This window comes from Martes martes, assembly GCF_963455335.1.
Source record: "Martes martes genome assembly, chromosome: 8".
NCBI classification, from domain to species: Eukaryota; Metazoa; Chordata; class Mammalia; order Carnivora; family Mustelidae; genus Martes; species Martes martes.
In genome coordinates, this window is record NC_137895.1 from 60588092 (window position 1) to 60602132 (window position 14041).

General features: G+C 36.4%; 1 protein-coding gene across 1 annotated transcript in view; it reads left to right on the forward strand.

Annotated features, from left to right (window-relative positions):
* Positions 1 to 14041, forward strand: part of PIK3C2G (phosphatidylinositol-4-phosphate 3-kinase catalytic subunit type 2 gamma) — a 343791-nt gene that overhangs the window by 68718 nt on the left and 261032 nt on the right. Inside the window, exon 8 of the mRNA XM_080811598.1 lies at positions 4980 to 5043. Coding sequence (XP_080667724.1) covers positions 4980 to 5043 — 64 coding nt within the window. The remainder of the gene's footprint in view (positions 1 to 4979; positions 5044 to 14041) is intronic.

Below are 14041 nucleotides of genomic sequence, written 5' to 3' on the forward strand. Positions count from 1 at the left end.
TGACTGTTTTTATATCAGTATCATAATGCTTTTGATTTCCAAGTCTTTGTAAAATAGTTTGAAATCAGGAAGTGTGATCACTCTGGATTTGTTCTATCTCAAGATTGCTTTGGCTATTCAGGGTATTTTGAGGTTCCTTATTAATTTTAGGATTGTTTTTATTATTTCTGTGAAAAATGACACTGGAATTTTGATAAAATTATATTGAATGGGGTGCCTAGTGGGCTCAATCTGTAGACTCTTGATCTCAGGTTCGTGAGTTCAAGCCCCATGTTGGACACAGCGCTTACTTAAAATATATAATCTACATATAGGTGGCTCTGAGTAGTATGGACATTGTAACAATATTAACTCTTCTGATCTAAAACCTTGAAAACCTTTCTATTTATGTGTTTTCTTCAATTTCTTTCACCAATGTCTTATAGTTTTCAGTGTATAGATCTTTCACTTCCTTATTACTATTTTTATGCTATTGTAAATGGGATTTTTTCTTAATTTTTCAAAACTTTCACTGTCATGTAGAGAAATCCAACTGATTTGTATATATTTGTCTTGCATCCTGAAACTTTACAGAATTCATTTATTAGTTCTAAGAGTATTCGGGTGGAGTTGATTTTCTGCATATCAGATCATACCATCATGAAACTGGCAAAATTTTACTTCTCCCTTCCAGTTTGAATGCCTTTTATTTCATTTTCTTGTCTGATTTCTCTAAGACTTCTAGTACCATGCTGTATAGGAGTGGTGAGTGTGGGAACCCTTACTTTGTTCCTGATTTTAGAGGAAGTACTTCTAACATCTCACCATTAAGTATGATGATAGCTGTGGGTTGTCATACATGAACTTTATTATGTTGAGATACGTTTTTCTATACCTAATTTGTTGAAAGTTTTTCTGAGAGAATGTAACTTTTTTCAGATGCTTTTCTGCTTCTACTGAGATAATCAATGATTTGTTTCATTTTATTCATGTGCCTTATCACATTTATTGATTTGTGTAGTTAAATCATTCTTACATCCCAAGGATAAATTTTCTTGGTCATGGTGTATATGATCCTTTTAATGTGCTGTTGAATTTGGTTTGCAAGTATTTTGTTGGAAATTTTTGCATCTATAATCATCAGGGATATTGGCCTGTAGTTTTATTTTTTTGTAGTGCCCTTCTCTGGCTCTGGTATCAGGGTAATTCTGGCTTCATATAATGAGTTTGGGAGTGTCCCCGCCTCTTCAAGTTTTTGAAAGAGTTTGAGAAGAATTGGCATTAATTTGTCTTTAAAAATTTGGTAGGATTTATCAATGAAGCCATCTGCCCCTGAATTTTTCTTTGTTGGAAGGTTTTTGATTGCCAATTTAATCTTCTTATTGGTTTATTCAGATTTTCTACTTCCTTCTGATTCAGTCTTGGTGGGTAGTATTTTCTAGGAATTTATCCAGTATTCTAGGTTGTCCAATTTTTTGTCATGTAATTGTTCATAGTAGTCTCCTTTGCTCCTTCTTTGTTTCCTATAACAGCTTTTTAAAAGATTTATTTATTAGCGAGAGAAACGGGGAGTGGTGGGGGGGGAGAGAGAGAGAGTAGTCTGGGGAGGGGCAGAGGAAGAGGGACAAGCTGACTCCCACTGAGCAGGCAGCCAGACTAAAGGCTTGATCCCGGGATCCTGGGTTCATGATCTGAGCCAAACACAGACACTTAACGTACTGAGCCACCCAGGCAGCCCCTGTAACAGCTTTTAAATTAAAGTCTGTTTTGTGTAAGACAGGTGCCTGCTCTTTTTTTGGTCTCTATATGCATGAAGTACCTTTCTCTATCCCTTCACTGTGAATGTGTGTGTCCTTGAAGCTGAAGGGAGTCTCTTGCAGGCAAGATATATATAGTTGTGTCTTAATCCACTCCAATTGAACTTGGATGCCCAAATCTCTCCCCAGGTTTGGGAAGTTCAAAAGCCATTATCTTTATATAAGCTCTCTGTTCCTTTCTCATTCTCTTCTCCTTCTGGGACTACAATGACATGTACATCATTTCATGTTCCATGAATCCCATAGGCCTTTTTAATTCCTTTTTTTTCCCCTTTTGTTCCTCTGCTTAGGTAATTTCAAATAATCTGTCTTTGAGCTTACTGATTTTTTTCTTTTTCTTGGTCCCTTCTTCTGCCAGCACCCTCTGCCCTTCTTCTGCTTCTTTTTTGAATTCTTCAGTTCAACTACTGTATTCTTTAGCTCCAAAACTTCTGGTTCTTTTATATATTTTCTATATCTTTGTTGAATTTCTCATTTTGTTCTTATATTGTGTTGCTGATTTCAATAAATTGTCTTTCTGTGTTCCTTTATACTTCTGAGTTTCTTCAGAACAATTATTTTAAATTTTGTTGTCAGGCCATTCATGTATCTCCACTTCTTTGAGGTCAGTTGCTAAAAGTTTACTCTGTTCCTTTGGTAGAGTCCTATTTCCCTGATTCTTTGTGATCCCTAGAGCCTTGCAGAGGTGTCTGTGCATGGAAAGAAGCTGTCACATCTTCCAAACTTTATGGGCTGATCTCAGTACAGGACCTTCACCTGCAGGTGAGGCACACTGGAGCACACTATGGCCCTGGGTCTAGTAGTACAGGGCACCAAGTACAGAGCCATGTGGAAGACCCAGATCTGGTGAGTGTAATGTCCCCTTGGGTCAGCCCACTGGAACCCCCAACATTAACTGTGTGGCCCTAGAAGTGCTGTGGGGGATCTGCAGTGGCTGCACGTGCTGTTGGCATCTTCAGTGGTGCCTCCAGGTCCAGTAGCTAGGGACCAGGGCAGGCAGTGGTTGCTACTAGAGCTGGTGTCATGCACACACACACACACACACACACAGTTGCAGGGCCCAGCTGCAGGTGCCTGTGTAGTGGCAGTGGCTGGTGGCAGACATACAGATAGTGGGGGAGGAGAGGGCTGGCAGCAAGAACTATGACTAACTGAAGGTGCACTGGCACTGTGGAGATGGGGCTGTTGGCATGCACTCCTCTGGCTGCAGAACTTTGTCCTGTGCACAGCAGTGGAGGTTGTTATGGGAGTCAGGCTGGTTAGATGCAGGTATACAGCTGGAGGGGCTGGTTGCAAGCAAGCCCACTGTGTGAGTTAATGACAGGAAACAGGGACAGAACCAGGCCCACAAGCAGCTATGGGGGGCCCTGACTGTTGGTGTGCATTCCTGTGACTGCAGGGTCTCCCTAAGACATGTGCACAGCAGTGAAGACATTAGTCAGGCCAAAGGCTTGGAGGTGCACAGCTGGGGAACCAGCTACAGGTAAGCCCTGGAGTGGCAGTGGGGTGAGGAAGGAGTGGAGAGGAACTCAAGCAGCTGCTGTTTGTGAATGTGAATACCTGTGCATATGAGGGAAATGGGGAAATCTGCAGGGGGTTCTGCAGGCACTATGTTGGTTGTTGGTTTCTTCAGTGGTAAAAGTTACTGGGCCCTCTGCAGAGCAGGTCACTGGGAACCATTGTAACTCCCACTGTGTGACTGATAGTGGTAGCCCCAGCCCTTCTTCCTTGTTCCGAGCTGTCTTTATGCATCTCAGCTTTGCTGGTCTCTGGGTGGAGTAAAACCAATGCCGGTCCTTCTTGTAGTGGCCCAAAAGGCTGGGAAAGCTGCTGGTTCACCACTCTCCCTTTCTCAGCAAGGGGGTTTGTTTCCCTCTTGGCAGTGAAAAATGCTGGCCTGCAGGATGGGGTGAGGCAGGTAAAATGAAACTGCCCTCCCTTCCCTTTTTGAGTTGTTATTCTCAGCTTTCGTTGTTGTTGTTGTTCTACAGTGTTGTGTAAGTTTCTTGGAAGGACTCCTAAGCTCTCCCAGAGCTGTTTCTGTTCATGGATAGTTGTCTTACTGTGGGAAGACAGAGGCTGGGATCTCCTTCTTTGCCATCTTGGTGACCTCCAAGACTGCTTTCTGGAATACAGGCTCTTCTGCCTGCCTTCCACAGCCCACTTTATGGTGTCATTAAAAGATCAAACACTAGATGGCAGGAGCTTTGTTTTCAGTTTTCCCCTTCCCTGACCTGACTTCTATTAAGAAGTTGGGCAAATCACACACCTTCGTTAGTTTCTAGGAGTTTTTCTATAAAACAAATATAATATTTAATAGCAAGGTGCTGAACTAGTATATATTCTTGGGGGTCTTTTAAGTTTTAAGGTCAGATTTTATATAAAAACCTTTCCTCCAATAACCAAAATTTTTCACTCTTTTTTTCCTATACCTCCACTTTTCCATAGTCTATGAATTTTGTCTTTGAACTATAAGATGTAATGCAACTAAAGTGATGATTTAACAAAGGCTGAGAAGGCAGCTATTGTAAAATATATTGGTGTGTGTTTGTGTTGTATCATTTGTTCAATTCAATTCAGGAGTTTTGGGGACAAATAGGAAGGGAAAGTCATAATGTTTAGGAAAATAATTTTGATAAGTGAAGTCAGAAGAACCTCTACTAATCTCACATCTATTCCACTGAAGCAAAGATAAAGCTGGAGCAATAAGAGAAGCTCAGGAAAGAAAAACACAGAGGTTTGAAGCCAAAGACAATGTTATGTATTATAAATATATGTCATTAATTCTGAAAGGGATTCTCTTCAAGATTTTGCATATTTAACAATTCTTGATGTTAGTATTTGTCATTATCTGCTCATGAATCCTTTTGTAATTTATGTTTTGAATAAAGAGTAGTTTGATACAATGAACAGTCTTCAAGAGGTTTGGTTAATTTGTCATGAGTTTTTTTTTTTTTTTTTGAGTTCTAAAGTTTTCAAATATGTTTGTAGCTTATCAAGTTACAGAAAGTTTATAAACATTCGTCTGAAATGGTTTTTCAAATCGTGTCAGCAGCAATTCTTTTTTAACCATGTCTGCTATAGAATCATGGACAAAACAGAATTTATGATAAATATGCTAAAGTTTATATAAGTTTTCCTACCCACTTTTAAACAAAGTTGTTGTTTTTTTTTTCTTTCTAGACAGTGCCTCTCAACAGTAATAAAAAAATATGACTTCCATCTGAAATGCCTATTGAAAACCCAGGTATTAACTTATGTTACTTCACCTATCAATTCAACAAGCATCTATTAACCATATACTCTTTTTCTAAAACTTTGCAGTTTTCTGAAGATACAAAGATGAATAAAGTAGAAGGTCTATACTTGAGCAGCTTTCATTCTATCAAGGCAAAAAAGACAAGTAAATAGATGTGTGTTAATAAAGTGTCACAGATACTGTGAGAGACCTATGCGTATATAGGCTGTGGAAGAAAGTTATCAATTTTACCCATTTGACCTGGATGTTGAAAAATGAGTATGCCAGCTAGAGAAGTGGCACGTGAAGGAAGGTGGGGGGTGGGGATTACTTTCAGTATAGAACACCATGAATAGAAGCTGTTAGGAAACAGCCTGCTGTGATTTGAAAACTGTATGAAATTTGGAATGGCTACAATTAGGGTTAAAGTCCTGTAAAGAGACCAGATGAAAGGGGCAAGCAGGGGCCATTATATAGGATCTTAAGGACACTTTATGGACAATTTAATGATTTTCTAATTTATCAGCTGATGACATAGAACCATTATGCAAGCCAGTAGAATGACAGATGGGTGATTAGAGGAGCATTTCATTAGCCCAAAGAGATGATGAGGGTATTGACAAAAACTCTACAACAGGGGTAGGTAAGAGGGGACAAATTCAAAATAGGTAAAAATATGCAACTTACATGATTTGGTGAAAGACTATGTGTAAAACAAAAGAAGAGAATGTCTAGAATACCTCCACATTCCTGGCTGCTAATCGACTGCATGGAGACATCAGTTTACTAAAATAGCAAAGAGAGGAGAAGCTAGCTTGACAGGGAAAAATGATGGATTTAGTCTAAGACTACTGAGATTTGGTCACCAACTGGGCATCCAAGTTGTGGTCACCATTAGGCAGATCATTTCTTATAACTTAATCTTCCACAGATAAAACAACCTATGATTATAGAAAATTGTGTAAGACTGTTTTTTTTTTTAAAGAATTATTTATTTATTTGAGAGAGAGAGAACAGGGGAGGGGCTAAAAGAGAAGGGAGAGAGAATCCCAAGCTGACATCCAAGCTCAGCACAGAGCCCAACACAAGGCTGGATCCCAAAACCCTGAGATCATGACCTGAGCTGAAACCAAGAGTCAGACAGTCAATCGGCCATACTACCTTGTGCCCCAAGATAGTGTTTTTAAAACAAGTGAGGATTTCTTTATCCATTAAATAATTGACTCCTGATATATATGAAAAGATAAAGAACCTAGGTAACTATTCTTAATATTAATTAACAGTAAAAGATTCAGAAAAAAATAAATAATATTTCTTGATGAAGATACCAAACTCATGTGAATTCCACATAAATATCCAAATACACAAGTGATGACGCGCAACTCATATACACTTCCAAAGTGTAATCCTCTCATTCTAACAGGATTTTTCTTTCTTGAGCCCAGCTTAAATATGGAAGTTTAAAATGTGAAATGTGAAAAAAAAAACTCACAGATTGGTTTAAGTCTCATAAAAGTGTTATAATTAGTACTTTTTTCAGTTTGATTTTTCACCTTTGTATAGAATTTGAAATTTACCAGGTACTCAATTCAAATGAAGACTTTATTCCTAGATCATTAGTGTCACTCGGTTATATATAAATATATTTTTGAGGTTATAGTAAGCTACTTATGAATGAATTGTAATTACCTAAATGTCTTGGTACTGCTCATGTATCACAAATGCCATTTTACACACACACACACACACACACACACACACATTGTTGGGAATCTGTAAAGTTCTTAATTTCCAAGAGGTCTGATCACCTTACTCATATATGAAGCCTCTAATATTTCCCTTTTAAAAGAATCCATTGATTATTTAAAATTTTTCCAGTATGACTTAAAAATTGGCAAAACATCAAATAATTACTGTCTTTACATTAACACAAGTAAATAGTTATCATCACCCACATCTGAATTATCTTATAAATAGGCCACAGTGTCTGTGATTTTCCCAGATGAACTCCTTCCAAAACAATGAGCTTTTTAAATATGATTCTTCCTATGAGGTATCACTGGTAAATATTTGAGAAGTGAGGACAGACTGTGATATGATTGATTCACAATTTTGTGCTTCCTATTTATTTTAAAATTGCATTAGGTAGCATTTCATCAATGTTGAAAACAGTACCAATTTGAAAAATATTTTTTTAATTTTCCACACTTGAATTATTAATGTAATTTTTAAAAAAATAGCAAACATGCAGGCTGAATAAATATGACATGAATATTATTGAGTAATATGGATAATTTAAATTTTCAAATATTTTATTTCCTCAGCCATGGTCATTTAACATATTTTAGACTTGACTTATTTCAGATTGAGCATTCTGACTATTATGTTTGCTAAATAGATAGTTTTGTAAGTAGTTTACATAGAACTTTTCCTTTGAACATCTTCTTCCTCTCACCTATTCCACTAATATCCAGAAAGATAGAGAATATTTTCTATATTCATTCTATATTCTGCATTCATCTCTAATATTTCAGAGAAATTGAAAATGGAAGAAAGAGAAAGAATTTTCCCCCTAAGATATTAGTCAGTGCTTACTTAATGCAAATTAGTGAACTATTTACTCACTGGAATCAAGAGAAATGGAAATCGGACCCTACTCTGATGTTGCTGATGATCTAGTTGGAAAGACAGCATATTCACATGAATAATGTACACAGAATGGTATACATACACAGCAAAGCAGTGTAAAACAAGATTTCAATCTATGTGCAAGAATCAACTTCTGATTCAAAGTGCTTCTTCCTAGTAGCCTGTAATGGACTGTCTCTAAAATTATTATTACAAGGTCAAATAGACCTTTAGAGAAAGTTAACAATCCCTCCCACTGATGACAAACTTATACTAGAATCTAGTAACTGGTGAACTAACTGTAAACTAGATGGAAGTCGACTGAGAAAAATCTACTCATGTTTCAAAACACGGTTTGGCTTCATGAAATGTCTTCTTGGTCTACAAAAGAGCTACAAACCTCCAAACACTTTACCATCTAGCTCATGACTCAGAGAGTGTACCAACTAGATAACCAGAATGGCATCTCTATTATTCAGGTATAAGTAACTCAATGAGTAAGGAATAATAATAATTACCTCACAGTTTCCTCTCCCTGAGACCAAAATCCAATTGTATTCAGACTCTAGACAGGGGCTAAAATTTCCATATACAAGTAGAAATAAAAGGGGCACATAGGGATCTTATATATTTAGCTTTATTAGAACTGAAACTCTTTTAGTAACAAGCAGATCTATTACTGGATATTTAGACATTTAATTCAAACATAGTTTAAACAGAGTGGCAGTAAAGACAGAATTTAGGAGCAGATGTTCCAGTCAGGTATCTGGATGACAGCCCTCACTATGTAAGTTTTTATTCAACTTTCCTAGCATTCGTATTATTCATCACTAGAGTGATTATAATAAAATATAATATAATGGTATTTTTAAAAATTAATAAAAAGCGGATGTAATGTGTTTAATATAATATAGTGGTTGGAAGTTAAAAAGTGTTCAAGTAAAGATAAGTATAAGTGTTATTTTATTGCTATGAAAGTTACTATTTTTAACACTATTACTAATGTAGAGGACTGTACAGGATCCAGAAGAAAAATGTCACAAAACCGATTTGCATTCACAATAGAATATAAGAGGTAGGAAAGGACCAAAAAATCATAAGAAAAAAATAGAATAAAATGAATAGGTAACAAGGACACAGTTAAAGGTTACAAAAGAAGTCAAGGAGATGAAGGAGATAAAGTCAGGTCACAGGGATAATAAAACACAACTGCAGAATTGGAACCTGCCTTAGCAGAAATAAAGGGCATACTGAAACTACTAAAAGTCAAACCTATTATGTATAGAATGCTCTCAGACTTAAAGAAGAAAAAAAAAAAGTGAAACTAGATCTTCAATAAGGAAGATAATCACTAGCCAACATAATTTGTATTCCAAGTGAGATGGAAAGCACTGAAGGGTTCCATCAAAGGAATGATATGATCTGACATTTTATTTGGAATTTTTGCAGTGAATTAAATAATACATGAAGAATATATAATAACATATATACAAATTAAAGAATAATATTAGAACAGGCATTCTTATTAAACAGTAACTTCAGCAGCAAAATATTGCCAGTATCATAGGATCTGACCATGTGCCATGTTAGATCTCTTTTCATCTACATAAGAGGTAATCTTCAGAAAAAAGTGTTTTGTAGCTTTTCTTTTCACCACTTCACCTTTTCCCATTTCACCATCAAAGGATATCTATCCATTCATTAGCAATATAAAGTTTAGGTTTCCTTTTCAATGTCTACCTAAATGGAATCAAACTATGTGTAGTTTTTAGGCCATGTATCTTTCAGTCATTGTTTTTCAGATTTATCCACCTTGTTCCATGTGGTTTTGATTTGTTTCCACTGTTGTATGGTACTCAATTAGATCAAAGGACCTCTATTTATTTATATATTCTACTGTTGATACATTCATGAACTAATATCAAGAATTTGTCTAGGGCATATACTTTGGGTACCAGACCCTTTTCTAATAGGGACACATATATTTCATAACATATGAGAGTTCCCATTGCCCCATTTTCTCACCAAGGTATGATACATTCCAACCTTTAAAATTTTTGCCTAAGTAAGGTATATATTTTGATCATATTTCAGTTTTAATTTTCACTTCCCTAATAATGAATAAATTCATTATTCTTTATTTAAAATATCAAACTGTTATCTTTTTATTTCTGAAATATTTATTTTTTAAATTATGTTCAATTAGCCAATATATAGTACATCATTAGTTTTTGATACAGTGTTCAATGATTATTTGTGTATAACACCAAGTGTTCATCACAACAGGTGCCTTCCTTAATACCTATCACCCAGTTACCCCACTCCCCACCCTTCTGTAACCCTGTTTGTTTCCCAGTGTCCAGAGTCTCTCATGGTTTGTCTCCCTCTCTGATTTCTTCCCGTTCAGTTTTTCCCTCCCATCCCTATGGCCCTCTGCAGTATTCCTTATGTTCCACATATGAGTGAAACCGTATAACTGTCTTTCTCTGCTTGACTTATTTCACTTAGCATAATCTCCTCCAGTTCCACCTATGTCAATGCAAATGGTAGGTGTTCATTCTTTCTGAAGGCTGAGTAATATTCCATTGTATATACAAACCACATCTTCTTTATCTATTCATCTGTTGAAGGATGTCTCGGCTCCTTCCACAGTTTGGCTATTGTGGACATTGCTGCTATGAACACTGGGTTGCATGTGCCCCTTCTTTTCACTACATCTGTATCTTTGGGGTAAATATCTAGTAGTGCAATTGCTGGGTCGTGGGGTAGCTCTATTTTTAACATCTTAAGGAAACTCCACACTGTTTTCCAGAGTGGCTGTACCAGCCTGCATTCCCATCAACAGTTTAGGAGTGATCCCCTTTCTCCACACCTTCACCAACCTTTGTTGTTTCCTGTCTTGTTAATTTTTGCCATTCTAACGGGTGTAAGGTGGTATCTCATTGTGGTTTTGATTTCTATTTCCCTGATGATTAGTAATGAGCATTTTTTCACGTGTCTGTTAGTCATTTATATGTCTTCTTTGGAGAAGTATCTATGTCTTCTGCCCATTTCTTGACTGGATTATTTGTTTTTTTGGGTATTGAGTTTGATAAACTGTCATCTTTTATGATACATAGATATAGATATAGGTATAGATGTAGATAGATAGATAGATAGATAGATAGATATACACAGTCAAACTTTTCATCCATTTTCTACATTACCTTAACTTTTTCAAATAGATTGATGGGAACTACTTACATATTTACTCATCATTTGATTATGTGTATTGCAAATATTTCCTTTTAGCTGGTGGCTTGTCTTTCCACTTTCATTATGACTTGTATTTATTAAATCAACTATCTAGAAGTTTAATCTACATAAAGTAAAACACACTCATGTTAACCATATTGTTTGACTAGTTTTGCAAATGCAAATGCCTATGTAACGACCACAGACATCAAGATATAAAATATTTGCGTTGTACCAAAAAGTGCCCAACTGCTTTTTTGCAGGAAATACCTTCCATCCTAGACACCATGCAACCCAAGATTTACTTTCTCTGTATATGGATTTTCTTTGCTTTGATCTCCAAGAGAATTTTATTAGAAGTGATAAAAATAGGACTCTTGCTTTGTTGTTAATCTTCAGAAGAATGTTACAGTCCTTTACCATTGAGTATGAAGTTATGTGGAGTTTATGTATTTTTGGCATGAAGTTAGTCACCCTTTACTAGGCTGAAAAAGTTTCCTTCCATTCCTCATTTGCTAGGAGTTCATATTGCAGATGGGTAATAAATTTTGTCAAATACCTTTTCTGTATCAATACAGACTGGCATAAGGTTTTTCTTATTTTTTCCTTCCAAATATTAAAAATATTTTTGCACTATTGGGATAAAGAACACTTTGTGAAAATTTAAAACCCTTTCCAGGTATTTCTGGCTTCAATTAGCTAATATTTTGTTAAGGGTATTTGCATTTTTATCAACGAGACACATCAGTCTGTATTTTTATTTTGCTGTAATGTTGTAGTTTGTTTTTGATGTTGGAGTAGTGCAGGACTTACAAGTTGAGAGATATTTCCTTTCAGTATATTCTGAAAGAATTTGAGATTTGATTTGATCTTGTCCTTAAATGTTTGATAAAATTTACCAATGAAATCATCTTTTTGGATTTTTCCTTGTGGCAAGGGTATTAATTATCAATTCAATTTAATTGATGTAAAACTACTCAAATTTTAAAGCCATCAACTTCCCTCTAAAGTTTAATGGCATCCAACAAATTTTGATATGCTGGCCATTATCTCTTCAAATATTTCTACCCCATTCTTCTCTCTAGAACTACAACTGCATATGTGACTTTGATAGGTCTTAGATGTCATATGTTAGTTTTTCTCCCCACTGTTTTTTCCCTTCATGTTTCAGTTAGGATAATTTCTCTTGACCTATCTACAATTTCATTGATAATTTTCCTAGCTATGTTCAATTTGCTGATGTGCCCACTGAAGGAATTCAGCTCTAATATCACATTTATTTTTATATTTCTATCATTTAAATTTGCTTTTCTGTATAGTTTCCATCTCTGTGTTGAAGTTCCCCCTTCTGATCATGCATGTTGTCCATATTTTCTACTAGATTCTGTAACATGTTAATTATAGTTATTTTAAAGTCCTTGTCTCATTATTCCAACAAATATACAGATTTGTCATTGTTTCATCTACTAACAATGGGTTATTGTAACTTGCTCTTTTACACAAATTGTAATTTTTGATTGAATACTAAATATCACATGGAGAATAGTAGAGAATGAGGTAAATTGAATTCACACCTGGAAATGGGCAATGTTCTTCTTTGTTTATGCTATTACTACACACTATTGATATAATCTAGTTAAGATTGTGCTCTGTGTTTCGTTGTTGCTATCATTACTGTAGGGCATTTCACACTTCATATTCCTTAAAATAGTGGTTAGCCACTATTACCTGTACTTACAGTGGGGCTTGTGCTGCCAGAATTCTTTCCTCAGTATTCTTGCTTCACTTTGATCTTTCAGCAGCCCCTGCTCACCTATGCCACAGAGATAGTCCCTCTCAATACTCTTGTCTCTCCTCCAGCACTACTCTGCTCTTTCTTTATTATTTTATTATTCAAAATAGACTCATCCTCTGTAGTAAGGTAAAGGGAGGTCTGTGTTGTAATGATCAGTCACAGCCATAGGCAGACTGTGTTCTATAGTCTCAAGATTGGAACTTTCTGAGAATCCCTGCCCCTCCACACGGCAGCCAAACTGTGCCTTATATCTGTAGTTACTCTTATACAGAAGACGATTTTCTGACACTGGTACCTGGCTTCTGATTGGTATCCATGCAGGATCCTTGACTCGAAACAGAGTATCCTTCCCCTTCCCCATGGGCCAAAGGTTTTTGCTTTGACCTTTCCCTCACTGGCAAAGGATCTTCTGCTATATCTACCTCTCACCCACAGGGAGACTTCTTTGCTTTCTCTCCCCTTCCCCACAAAGTAAGATTTGTTTGCCTGGGATCAGGGTGACAGACAGTGTTCTGCCCCTCTGAGTATTATAATTTTCCCAGTATCATCAACCAGCAGCATAATGCTTTTGCTTCTTGTTAGAGAAGGCTCCACAGAAGTGGACAGGCCTTTGTGCCTGTCTCCCAGAAACAGCTGATCATCTGGTACATACTAGACCACTAACTGGACCTTCATTTTCCTGAACAATATTTTCCATGAACAACTGGTAAGCATCCATGGAAAACAGCTTAAATAATGATTGCAAACTCTCATTGTTGTTTTTTTTTTTTAAGATTTTATTTATTTATTTGACAGAGAGAGAGAGATCACAAGTAGGCAGAGAGGCAAGCAGAGAGAGAGGAGGAAGCCGGCTCCCTGCTGAGCAGAGAGCCTGATGCGGGGCTCCATCCCAGGAACCCGGGATCATGACCTGAGTCGAAGGCAGAGGCTTTAACCCACTGAGCCACCCAGGCGCCCCTCTCATTATGTTTTAGACTTTCAGATATTCCAACTTGACAGGCTGGTTCATACCTGGCCCTTTAAGAACTTATTATAATTTTAGTTAATTTATTCTTACCCTCTTGTATAGTGGTCACCTCTTTCTCCTGTGCTCTGCTAAAAGTCAAAGAATTTATATGCTCCATCTCTCTTCGGAGGGGCCTATCATTCTTTGGAATCTAGTATATTTGGTCACTTGTGACCTCAAATCTCTAAGGAAGTCAGGAAAAAATATGATTCTGTATATTATCTGCCTTTTTTCATTGCAAAGGTGTGACCAAATATCTATATTTTAAGCTGAAATGGAACTCCAAAGAATATTTTTAAAAGATTTTATTTTTAAGTAATCTCTACACCCAACATGGGTCTCAA